The following is a 13,602-nucleotide window of genomic DNA, read 5'->3' as shown; positions in this document are numbered from 1 at the left end:
GCCTTTCTATCAGCTCGAACCAGTCTGCCCATTCTCCTCTGACCTCTGGCATCAACATGGCATTTCCGGCCACAGAACTGCCGCTCACTGGATTTTTTTTCTTTTTCGGACCATTCTCTGTAAACCCTAGAGATGGTTGTGCGTGAAAATCCCAGTAGATCAGCAGTTTCTGAAATACTCAGACCAGCCCTTCTAGCACCAACAATCATGCCACGTTCAAAGGCACTCAAATCACCTTTCTTCCCCATACTGATGCTCGGTTTGAACTGCAGGAGATTGTCTTGACCATGTCTACATGCCTAAATGCACTGAGTTGCCGCCATGTGATTGGCTGATTAGAAATTAAGTCTTAACACACAGTTGGACAGGTGTACCTAATAAAGTGGCCAGTGAGTGTATGTGTAATCAGGAGAAATTGTCCAGCAAATTTTGTGATCCATTTACTCTTGCTATCCTTGTGAAAATGAAAAAAATTGGAGCTAAAACATTGTGAATATTTTTGTTTTCTAATTTTCACAGGTCAACATTGTAAAATTCTATCAAGGTGCTCACCACACATCTAGATAAATTCCTTGAGAGGTCTGGTTTTCAAAATGGGGTCACTTGCGGGAGATTTCCACTGTTTAGGCACATCAGAAGCTCTACAAATGCCACATGACACCTTTAGACCATTCCATCAAAGTCTGCGTTCCCTTTCTGAGCCCTGCCAAGCACACAAACAGTAGTTTTACCCCACATATGGGGTTTCGGCATACTCAGGAAAAAATGCTCTACAAATAACCCTTAGTCAAAGTTTTCATCCCAGACGTCCTCTGTGTACAAGTGAAGCTTTACAATATAGCAGCAGTATAAATTGATTTTTGGCTGTATGACCTGTCGCCACCTTTTCATGGAGCCTCATTTTTGCATGTGCACGGTTACTGATCTGACATCCAGAATATTACCGGTACATTCTCCTTTCAAAATAATTGGTATCTGTATATTTTTCCAGCACGTTCCTTCTAAAGCTCTCCCCATGTCTTTTAAAAACTTTTCAGAATGTCCACCTTCCTTGTTTAGGGCTGATGGTGGCTCATGCCCAGGGGCTCCACCATGCGGCATTCATCTTCTTGTGATTCATGCCATTGTGCAGGCTTCTAACAAGCATTGGACACGTTAGGCAAACACGAAAAACAGGGGCCACTATGAAAATGAAATGACGAAAACCTATAGACCCATTTCAGTTGGAATCGTTTTTTGATCTAACACAGTAGTTACTTTTTAGTCTTTGGAAAGCCCCTTTAATTTACTTAATTATGCCACTGGCCCTGCCTCCTAATGTTCCCAATAAACCTGCATACCCAATTTGGCGGAGCGCGCATATTCCTGACATTAGATTGTTGTATTAATCTGCCAAATAAGTAGAGTGTGAACCGACCTTTCCACCTTTTTTGGCTTAGATATAAGATTCGTGCTGGAACTGACCAACACTTTTTCAGCTGATCTATATTTTGCCCCAATTTTTCCACACGCCAAAGGACCTACCGTAAGTATAATTTAGCCTTTGTTTTCACTGTTGCAAAGCGAATGCTAAAAAAAAGAAAAAAAATAGCACTTTTATTTTTTAAACAATAACATATTGTAGCGTTGTGAGTTTTGCCATTTTCCCGAGAGTGCTGCGCGGCATGGTTTGTCATCCTAGAGTTCTTAGTGTGACAGTCGTACATTGAACTTGTGTTGATGTAGTGATTTAATGAGTGTAGTGTATTTGTCCTGCTGCTATAAAACATGTTTTTACAGCACGGCTAAACAGGAAAGTAATCCTCTGTGTATGTTTGTGTGTAGGACTTTGTTCCACTGACTTGCAGCAGAGGTGTTAATTTATGGAACCGAGAAGTCCAGACGGAATAAACCTACATCTATTTCTTCAGGCAAAGCGAAGAATTTTTAGCTGCTCGTTGAGTCAGTCTGAGTGTCCTACAGAAAAGAACTCACAGTTGAAGGTTATGTTCCTAAAAGCACTAACAATATTTCACTCCACCTTTTTGATTTAGTATGAGGAATAAAAAGTGTTAAATCTTATTCCTGTAGCACCAACATATGCAGCACTTTACAGTTAAACGGGGGCATGTACAGGCAATCAACAAATTATCGAATAACACATAGTTCAACAGTTACAGGAGGAGTGAGGGTTCAGATCGCAAGCTTATAATCTATAAGGAAATGGTGGAAAGGTAAAGTGCTTGTATTGTACGATCCAGCCATCATTCTATGAAATGGGTAGTTTCAAATAAGCTGCATGATCCGGTCATCAGCCAGGATCTGTCTTAAGCACAGTTGCAAAGTACTATTGGGTGAATGAAGAATATGGAATCTTAGGCTGTGTGCACACGCTGCGGATTATGTGCGGATTCATGCGCGGATTTTGTAAAATCCGCAGGTGAAACCGCAGGTCAAAAGACCTGCGGTTTTACCTGCGGATTGCTCTGCGGTTTTGCCCTGCGGTTTTTCATCTCCTCAATGGAGGAGATGGCAAACCGCAGGAGAATCCGCAGAAAGAATTGACATGTCAATTCTTTCTGCGGATTGAAAACCGCAGATAATCCGCGCGGAAAATTCCGCACCGTCTGCACTGCGGTTTTTGATTCCCATAGGGAATCATGGTACTGTACACCGCAGCAAAAACTGCTGCGGGTCCGCAGCGGCCAAAACCCCTGCGGAACCGCAGCAAAATCCGCAGCGTGTGCACACAGCCTAAGGGGTAAGATTTATCTTTGTGGAGAGTGACATGCCAGGTGTGGCATGCCAGTATGAGGAGACTTAAACAACTTGAATGTTCCTCTGGGAAATTTTAAATATGCAAATGGTCGGATCAGAGAGGAAGATGACTTGAACTCTAGTGCTACCTATTTGTAGTAGCATGGGGAATATGGAGACAAATTCAGGAGGGACCAGATTCTGAGGAAAATTTAAAGGGGGGACAAGGAAGAGTAAGATTAGTGAGTTGAGGTGATAGGCTGGTCTAAAAGGATGTGTTTTAGAGCATGATTAAAAATGTGGGTCCTAGGTATTGATTGGATTGTCCAGGTTAGTTCATTCCACAAAACTGGTGCAGGACGAGAGAAGCCTTGTAGTCAAAAGTGGGAGGTTTGGATTATGGAGGATGTTAGTCTTGGATCACTCGGAGAATGGAGAGCATGGGTAGTGTGGTCGACAGATAAGTAGATGGTGCAGAGCTGTGGAGAACTTTGTGGATGAGAGAAGTTTATTATGTAATCTGTTGTGGATGGGTAACCAGTACGATGACTGGCACACAGTGCAGCGGCTGGACAGAAGAAATACAAGCTGGTTGGCGTTCATGACAGATTGTAGAGAGGAAAGTTGGGTTAGAGGTAGACCAATTAGTAGAGTGTTGCAATAGTCCAGACAAGTTTGAATAAATGCGTCGGTAAAAGGTTTTGCAGTTTCAAAGATGAGAAAAGGTCGGGTTCTGGAGATGGTTTTTATGGTGCAGTTAACATCAGGGCTGTGGAGGCGCTAAGCCAAACCTCTGACTCCTCAATTTCCATGACACCAACTCCACGACTCAGACTCCCTCATACATGGTCCGATGGGTGTCGCAGGTCTGGGTCCAGCTCCTCCCTTCTTGCGACACCGCCCTCCTGCTGACTTCATGACTCCCTGGCATCGCGCTCCTGCGCAGGTGTACTGCTCTGCCCTCAACAGGGCAGAGAAGTACACCTGTGCAGGAGCGCAATGCCGGGGAGCGATGAAGCGAACAGGAGGGTGGCATTGCAGAATGCTGTAGATAAGCCCTGAAAGGCGGTGGCATCTTATAGCGGCCAAAACAGGTGACAGGTTCCCTTTTTAAGGTGGGGTTGATGTCTGAGAAGAGGTTTATTATTGGGTGTTATCAGAATAGAGATGGTGCTTTAAACCAAGTCTCCTGATGGTGTGTCCAGTAAGGGCAATATATAGAGAGAAGAGGAGGAGGCCTAGGACTGAGCCTTGAAAAATGTACACCTCTAATTTGTGCTGGTAGTATTTATTTAAGAATGTTGGTACAAGCAGTATAAGAGCAAAAATACATAGACAAATCTACATTTTCTATAAGGGGTACAAGTTTTTAGGGGAGAGAGAGAAAGGGGAGGGAGAAGGGGAAACAAGGGCAAGAGGGATGAGAGGGGAGGGTAGAGGTGGTAGTCCTGTTGAGAATTAACCCTTTTTTTCCTTTAGTGGAGAAACTAAAACATGTAAAGTTCTATATAGCACAAACTTGTTTTGGTATTCATACCATTGTTGCCAGCTTTCTCGAAGTTTGTCTTTGTTGGGGTGAATCAGGCGAATTTTTTCAAATGAATATATGCTATTGGATTCGTTGATCCCCCTTCTCTCAGAATGGATTAGTATCCTTCCAATGTCTTGCAATGAGTATTTTCGCCGCATTAAGGAGATTTAAAATGCTGGTATTGAGGATGGACGTTAAGGACGACCAATTGGGGTGTTAAAAGCGCTGATATGTTAAGAGCTTTTCCTATGTGGCTATGTATTGTTTCCCAGAAGGGTACAATTTTAGCACACTCATATTATATATTTTCTCTCGTTGGGAATTTTTCAGACCACAAAGTTCTTTTGCCATAGAAAATGTAAGCCTCGTCCGCATTTTGCCTTGCCAATATGTACCCTCCACCCTTTCACATTTGATAGGGCAAAGGTGGTATTACTAAAATATATGTACACATATGATTGTAATATTTTTTGTAACCCACACCGCTCTGAACTGAATGGTTAGCTAGGAAGGATGTGGCTGCCTTATTTGATATAAGATAATTTGCACAATAAAATGCATTGCCTCAAAAATTCCAGACATTTGGCAAGAAACCTCAAATTCCTCCTTCGTATAGGAACTGCTGCTTCATTTTATTGGAATACCTTCATTTATCTTAATTTCATGTGGACAGGAAGGAACGTTGTTTCCTGTAGTTTAATTTACGCAATTTGCGTTCTGATGAATGCGGTTCGGAAATTATTGCTTTTTGAGTGTGGGCTATAACGTGTTTTTTAAAAGATTTTCTGTTCTGTTAAAGTATGCAGTTTTCTGATAAACTTTTGAATCAATTCCGAATCACTTCCACAATCCTTCCTCACGGTTAATGAAGGGGGAACCTTTGTTTGCTTCATGTCAGGTTATTTTTTTCCCTGGAAGCACCAAGCTCTGGTGCTGGGCCAGTCATTCAAACCTGAGGAGATACACTAGTTGTGACCATATTACTACTTGTCTGAAACTGGCTAAAGTCCCAGCATGAACTACCGCAGGTCTTTTGGCTTGAACTGACAGCACAATAGATCCCTGTGATGCTGTTAGTTGGGTTAGCAGGCTCACAGTTGTGTTGGTGCTTATGGCTATAGTGCTGCGACTGAAATTGGCCTTAATTCGAGAGAAGACATGGCACATTGTTTTCATTGGCATTTGCCAGCTTTTCAGAATATTTTTATTCGCTAAACCTGTGTAAATGTGTCTAATGTAGAGCAAGTGTGTTTATCTACCTACTGATCGCCATCTTTCCACGTTTACAGCAATGCTCCGTTCTTCTCAATGCATCACTTTATTCCGACTTGATGCTCACACTGGGGTTTACGTCCCCAATTAATTGACACTGCAACTGTTTTTTGTGTGGTTTTGTTTAATTCACTTAATTCATTATTCTATTTGCTCCTTTCTTTGAAGTGCATTTTGTGTTCTTGCCTATTTTAAATATTTTTTTTGTTTTGTGGGCAGTTTTTAGCCATTCCAGATGGTTTTGCCAGATCCCTTCTGGTATATTTTGGAGTTCATCAGTATTTTGGCTCAATTTTTGCACCATTTGACAAACATGCGAGATTTAGTGCCAGAAAGTCAGAAAAAAAGACCTCTTTTGACCTTGCGCCAAAAACTGCAACTAATACCACAAGAAAAATGACTTGACAAAAAAAAAAAGTCCCGCAAATGATGAATCGGTGCTTAAGTGTGAGCTGGAAGTCGCGTCAGAGCGAGTCTACATCGGCTTATATTCTACAGGCTTACAGCTCAAACACAGCACAATGTGAGCCGGCAGCTCTAAATACAAATCTCATGAGAAGAAAACGGGAGCTGCGCAGGAAACTGGGGAACACCGCGTTCCTCAAGTATATTGACAGACTTAAGCATTTACATTGGTTTAGCTAATATAGTAATTATTGGAAATGCTTCTTTAACTGCTCTTTGATTACCTCGTTTTGACCAAGTATTTAGTTTTTCTAAATGTGTTTCTTCTTTTCTTAGAGTTTTTTAAAGAACTTCTGAAGAATGCGGAAACATCTCTTAATGACATGTTTGTGAGGACTTATGGGCGATTGTACATGCAGAATTCAGAACTTTTTAAGAATTTCTTTGTGGAGCTGAGAAAATACTACGTCGCTGGGAATGTAAACTTGGAAGAAATGCTGAATGACTTTTGGGCTCAGCTGCTAGAACGCATGTTCCCACTGTTAAATCCACAGTATCAATTCACCGATGACTACCTGGCGTGTGTCAGCAGATACATCGACCAACTGAAACCATTCGGAGATGTACCACGGAAACTTAAGCTCCAAGTTACCCGTGCCTTTGTGGCAGCCCGCACCTTTGCGCAAGGTTTAGCTATGGCCAGAGATGTAATCAACAAGGTTTCCATGGTAAGAGACTTTATTTTTTTTAATCTTTGGCAGCCTTAATTGTTATTGGCATTTTGCACATGTTGCTGGATTTTGGATTGACTCATGGGATTGTCTGACTGGTTAGCTGTGCACAAATTGTTGGGTTAAATTGGCCTGGTTTGGATCTACAGACACCACACATGCTCACCACCTATACTATGCCAGTTTCAGCAAAGGGGAATTTTGCGCCCAAAGGCAGGCTCTGTTTTTTTTTTTTTTTCTTTTTTAAATTTTGCAGTTAGACATGGCAGCAAGTAATGGCATTCACTTTTTTTTTTTTTGAGGGAGGGGGGGCAATTTGTGGAAGAAACTTTTTTTTTTTTTTTTTTTTGTTTCCCCCAAATAGGTTATTTAATGGAAGCAGCAAAGAGACACAAAAAAACTGACCCTTTTCTTATGCATAAAATCTCTTTAAAATGTAACCTACCTAATTGTTTGGGTGGCACGTGTACATCCTCACTAATAAATTGATTAGCCCCATTATCCTTCTTTTAGATTAATCCTTGGCTCTTCAGAAAATCCATGAAAGTAAGTGAAGTGCTACTTTTTTATGTTGCAGGCCATTTTCCTCTGAGGTTCCAAAACCTGCAAAGAAATGTTCTGCTACATTTGAATGAGGTTGCAGTTGTAGTCAGATCTGATGCTGATTTTAACGCAGAATCTGCTACAAGATCTGAGTCCAGTCTTTTAGAACATTTACACAGATTTCTGTTCGAAATATGTGTTGCCGAGAGATAATTGGGTCATACAACCATCATTTGCTAGAATTGCAGGACTGAAGTTATAATCTTGTTTGGATAGCTATGTCCTGATGGGCATCAGTGCATGGATTCTTGCCTACACTGGATAATGCTTCCATTTTTGATGGTCAGCCAACACTGCTGCGTTATATGTCCTTTTTTAGACCATTGTGTAACTGTATATTGTAAATGGATTATATTAGGGAGGGTATTTACTGTAAAAATCACATCATTCCAGATAATTGTGTACAGTTTGCACAGACCACACCTATGGCATCCGTGTTCTCGGGAACATGTCCCGTACTTTACTAATTAAACATTACTGAAGTCTAAATCCAAGCCTGTTTGCTGCTTCAGGGCACAAGTGCAGGATGTGTCTGTCTGGAAAGATATTCTGTATTTAAGTGGTTTGCAGACTCAGCTTGCACCTTTTTAGGGGGAATCAAAATCTGGCAGATTAATTTTGTCACGTGCAGATGCAGATTTTGCAGAAATTCCCCAGTGATCCCGCCAAGTATAAATTTAGCCTTTTCAGAACCCCATTCTCATTTATTGTACTGTAATTTTGCTGTGGGTTTGAGCTTTGGCTCTTACGGGACCCTAATTTTAGACCTAAGCGATAGATACTCATCTTCTGTAGCGGCGCTGTTCCAGCGAAATTATGTGATTGGCCTCTGCTGTGGCCACATGGTTTAGGCAGCCGAGTGTTACCCACTTTAGAACTGTACCTACCGGGAATTGGCACAGGGAACACTATTGTATTGTGCATTTTTTTTGTGTGCTGCTTAAACAGAGTACAGATTACTGTTCTCCCCACTCGCCAAGTCAAAAAAGCCCTTTAGAAGTTTGTCCCTCAAAAAAATCTTCTTAAAAGCTAAAGTGCCCAATCTTAAATAAAACGAAAAAAAGCTAAAACGGTAAAAACTGTATACCGTACTTGCCACTCATACCAGCACCTTTCCAACAATGCCAGAGCTGTCTGCCAGTGTTCATGCGACCTAATCAGCAGATATGCAAACTGCCTCTACAGACAGGAAGAGGACTTAAACCCTAGCGCCACCGATTGGAAGCAGCAATCCTACAAGTCAATATCAACCCTTTAACGAGCCTTGCCATATGACTTGGAATAAAAGCCAAATCATAATCTCCATTTGTAGACACTTTCGGGGTGTTGCCCCTCGTCAGTGCAAAGTACGAGATTTGATTTTGCTAAGTGAGGGGCTAAGACTGGATATAAGGGGTATCACTTCTTGTGGAAAGCGATATGCCTTGTCTGGCACATCCATAAGAGGAGGCGTAAATGCCTTGCATGATCCTCTAAAGAGACAATTTGCATATTTAATTTCCCAAAGGAGCATGCAAAGTATTTAAGTCTCCTCATACTGATGTGCAACACCCCAAAACACCATCTCTGCAAATTTGAGATTCTGATTCAGCTTTTATATTGCAAAGCTCATTGTATGATTGCTACTTTCAATAGGTGGCAGTAGAGTTCAAGTCCTCTAGCTTTCTGAAGAGACAATTTGCATATTTAATTTCCCAGAGAGGAAGCAAACTTGAGTATTGGTTATCGTGCAGTTAGCATTGACTGTACCAGGGTGTGTATGTGTATATGTATATACACAGTATATTTCATGCGTTGGAATCAGAGGATCAATGTTGGCACAACTTGGCCGGTTATTGGAGAACAGCCGCAGTCTCATCCATTTATCGTTGTCAATTGTGTAATAGTTCTGACAATAGGGGATAGAAGAGGGCTGTTTGTGAGTAAAAGGTGAACTTTGACAATTGGTGGCATGCAGTTGGGTCTGAGTGGCTCCTCTGGTGTCAATCATACGTTGCACTGACAAGGGGCAATACCCCGAAACAGTGTCTGCAAACTGAGATTCTGATTTTACGTTTATCCTAAGTCATATTGCACGTCTCGTCAGTCTATATTGATTTTTAGGATATCTACTTCCAATAAGTGGAGTCATTTTGCATATTTAATTTCCCGGAGGAGCATTGCATGGAGTTTACGATTCCTCCTAATGGCGTTGCCAGACCTGGTATGTCACTCTCCACAAGGAGAAACCTTACCCCTTAGATCCTAATTAGCAGATGAAAAATCATGGCCACTGATGAGCTGCGGCCTTTATGTGACATAACAATGTCTTGTGAGCTCTAGCCGACACAGCCCAAAGTTGCTGGATCTGGAGATGAATATACAGCTCTGGCAAAAATGAAGAGACCACTGCACAGTTTTATAAAAATCAGCTTCTCTACATGTCTGACAGCCATCCCATTCCAGTGTCAGTTGAATTCCAACTAGAGTACACCTCATTCTACTTAATGTGCTTCTGATTAGGTGATCAACATGTTGGGGCAGGTTAGGATAGGATATGGGTTGAACTAGATGGGCTTCAACAGTAATAACTATGTTACTTAATGTGCTTCTGATTAGGTGATCACCTGAACCAAGTCTTATTTAACGAAGGAAAGTATAAAAAAAAAAAACCCTGCTGTGGTTTTCACAATCCTCTTGCAATAGGACAAGCTGGATGGCAAAACAAGTGCTAGTAATATCCCAAAAGTAATAGGAATGAAAAAATAACTTTTAACCATGCCAAAGGAGTTGAAAAGAAAAGTCTTGAGTGAGGAAAAGAAGGGCTCAATTCTGGCTTTACTAGTGAGCATCATTTCCTCCATCCTTAAAATTTCTAAGACGGCAATCCATTACAACAAGGTCAAGCAGCAGACATTGGGGATAACAAAGCTACAGACCACCAGAGGGCGAAAAAAACGACTCTCCGCTGACTGGGATGACCGTCATCTTATTCGAATGTCACTCGGCAACTGCAGGATGACATCAAGTGACCTACAAAAGGAATGGCAAATGGCAGCTGGGGTGAAGTGCATGGCAAGAACAATTCATAATAGGCTCCTAGAAGCAGAGCTCAAGTCTTGTAAAGCTAGAAAAAAGCCTTTCATCAATGAGAAGCAAAGGAGAGCCATGCTGAAGTTTGCCAAAGACCATAAGGATTGGACCATAGAGGAACACCTGGTAGTCTAATGGTTAAACTGAGACCTGGAGAGGCGTACAAGCCACAGTGTCTTGCACCCACTATGAAATTTGGTGGAGGATCGGTGATGATCTGGGGATGCTTCAGCAAGGCTGGAATTGGACAGGTAAATCTTTGTGAAGGACGTATGAATCAAGCCGCATACAAGATTATCCTGGAAAAACAGTTGATTCCTTCTGCTCAGGCAATGTTCCCCAAGTCTGAGGACTTGTTTTTGTTCCAGCAGGACAATATGCTATGCCACACAGCTAGGTCAATCAATGTGTGGATGAAGGAGCACCACATCAAATCCCTGTCATAACCAGCCCAATCTCCAGAACTGAACCCCATTGAAAACCTCTGGAATGTAATCAAGAGGAAGATGGATAGTCACAAGCCATCAAACAAAGAAGAACTGCTTACATTTTTGTACCAGGAGTGGCATAATAAGGTCACCCAAAAGCAATGTGAAAGATTGGTGGAAAGCATGCTAAGACGCATGAAAGCTGTGATTAATAATCATGGTTATTCCACAAAATATTGATTTCTGAACTCTTCCTGAGTTAAAACAATGTTGTTTCTAAATGATTATGAACTTGTATTCTTAGCATTATTTTAGGTTTGCAAGCACTGCATTTTTTTTTTGGTTCTTTTGACAATTTCTCATTTTCTGAAAATAAATACAAAATTTAGTGCTTTGGAAATTTGAAGACATGTCAGTAGTTTTTAGAATAAAAAAAGCTATTTACATTTTACTCAAAAATATACCTATAAAAGGAAAAATCAGACAAACTTAAAATTTTGCAGTGGTATCTTAATTTTTGCCATAGATAGAGAGATATATGCAGCCTGTGGGCAGATCTGGCTTAGAGCAGGAAGATGAGACTCTGCCCACACTTGCCGAGCATATAATTTTATTTCTAACACTGATTACACAAGAACAACAAGACGTATTTCTTCACTCCAGGTATTATTTTAATCCGTGTGACAATGCCAACCTGTCACTGCCTGTAGTTTGCTTAGCAAAAGCCTGACAGTTTTGTTTTAAGAGGTTGTTCATTAGTGATCATCACTTTTTAAGCCTGAGCCACATACCCCAAACCTCCTCTCCCTTGCATCTGTATGAGTTTCTTTTAGGAAACCTAAAGAAGGGCTTTAATTCATTTACTTGGCACCTGTAAGTAACTCATCAAATGTTACACCATTCCTATGATTACTTTAAGCACAGTAGACTTATCATAAAATTGTATATAATATTATGCTCTAATATTCTTCCGTTGCTGCAGATGTAACACATTGCACACATTTGAATGATACCACGTATTCATATCAATTTTGGAAAAATATTTGAGAACAGGATTTGTGCTGCACAACAGCTGCTGAATAAATTAATTCCAGGACAGCACCCCTGTTGAGATTGCCAGATAAACTGATGTTATATAAGAGTTTTAGGTCTAGATATCTTAGTTTATAATGATAAATAAGGGATTGTGTTGGTCTTCTGATCCCCTGACAATGCATATGTAGCAAATTATTATATGAATTATGTGTAAATCAGGAAAAATGTGTATCTGTACCGTGTTAGCCAGTAGATAGGTTCCCTTTAAATCTTAATTTATTCGGTCGTCCATGACAGCACTACCTGAGAGAGGGGATCCGCCCTTTAGGAACAGGAAACCTACAGATACAAAAAGGGTGGCACCTCTCCCACGCATCAGTTGGTTTCCTGTTCCTAGAGGACAGGACTCTCTACAGATACGTCCGTCATGGAATCATCATTGAATACCCAGGCCGGCTGACCGACCCAGGTAGCGAGGGGGTCTCCTACCTCGGTCAGTGCGGGGTCCCTGGAAGCGACACGGTGGGGCCGGGTAGGTCACCACGGCAGTGGACGAAGCAGGTGGAGCAGGGGTCCGGTGGATGCAGTCTCCAAAGTCAGCACCTGGTATGTATGCCCCGGTGCGCTTCCACAGGCCCGGTCCTCCAGGTCGGTGCTGTCCCCTGGCCGGGCTCATGGCGGCGGGCGCGGGGGGTGCTGGCACTCCGGGCAGGGCTGCGCGGCTCCTTCGCGCGCGCTCCCGCAGGGCTCTGTGAGCGGCGGAAGTGACGCGGCGGAAGGGGCGGAGCGATAGCGCCGATACCGGAAGTCAGGTGCCGGCGGCCTCCGGCGCGCGCCGCGGGTGCATGCCGGTCCGGGGGTCGCGCGGCGACCCGGCGAAGGCAAGGGGGGGCCGGAGCATGGGGGGAGGGAACGCAAAAGCCGGGTGGGTGGTGCTAGGGCAGGATGCCTGCTCACCCGGACAGGAGGCCATATAAGGCAGATGGGGACGCCGCTGGGGTGCTTCTGAAGGCCCCAGCAATGGATACGTCGGAAGCCCCCTTAGTCCAGCAGGACGAGGCGCAGGAGCACCCGCAGAAACAGGCGAGTGGCCAGCAGAAGAAACAGAGACGAACTAGCGACCAGAGCCGAGAAAGTTCCTCCAGAAAGGACCCCCCTGCCTCCCTCCGTGATCCGGTACCTGCCTCATCTGCATGGGTAAGAGATCTCCGTGAATGTACCCTGATGCAGTGTTCTCTTATGTTTTTTTTTTTCAGGGGAAGAAGGTTACGGGAAAACAGAAACACAGGGAATGTGCCCTCTGTAGTTCCCCCCTACCAGATGGCCACCCTAAAAAGTTATGCCAGCCATGCATACGGCAGACGGTAGGAGTTATTAAGGACAAGGGAGGCCAGGGGTAGATTGTCAGGCCCTTATACTCTCCCCCGTTTATGCAGGTAGCGGAAGAGACACCTGACTTCACTTCAAACCTGAGAGACATGATCAGGGCAGAAATCAAAGCTTCACCTCAAAGAGAACCTTCTAGGAGAAGAGAGGCTAGTGGTTCAGGCTCGGAGGCCTCAGTCGCCCCTGGGAAGGGTGACAATTCCTCGGACTCCACGGCCTCCTCCTCGTCTTCCTCGGATGAAGACTCTAGCCGGTTCTGCTTCCCCTTAGACCAGATGGACAAATTAGTGAAAGCTATACGGTCCACCATGGGGGTAGCGGACAAAAAACGGGAACTCTCAGCACAGGACATAATGTTCGGGGGGTTGGACCCCAAAAAATGTAAAGCTTTTCCATTGAACGA

At 43.0% G+C, this 13,602-nt stretch overlaps 1 protein-coding gene across 1 annotated transcript in view; it reads left to right on the top strand.

The window, feature by feature from the left end:
- The window catches only part of GPC4 (glypican 4), a 196,376-nt gene that overhangs the window by 115,938 nt on the left and 66,836 nt on the right, over nt 1–13,602 (top strand). The window contains exon 3 of the mRNA XM_073543504.1: nt 6,281–6,672. Within this exon, the coding sequence (XP_073399605.1) occupies nt 6,281–6,672 (392 nt within the window). The remainder of the gene's footprint in view (nt 1–6,280; nt 6,673–13,602) is intronic.

The sequence above is a fragment of the Dendrobates tinctorius genome, unplaced genomic scaffold (genome assembly GCF_039654945.1).
Source record: "Dendrobates tinctorius isolate UK_male_01 unplaced genomic scaffold, ASM3965494v1 ptg000133l, whole genome shotgun sequence".
In the NCBI taxonomy this organism is placed as follows: domain Eukaryota; kingdom Metazoa; phylum Chordata; class Amphibia; order Anura; family Dendrobatidae; genus Dendrobates; species Dendrobates tinctorius.
Note: the sequence above shows the minus strand (reverse complement) of the source record. Positions and strands in the feature narration are given on the sequence as shown.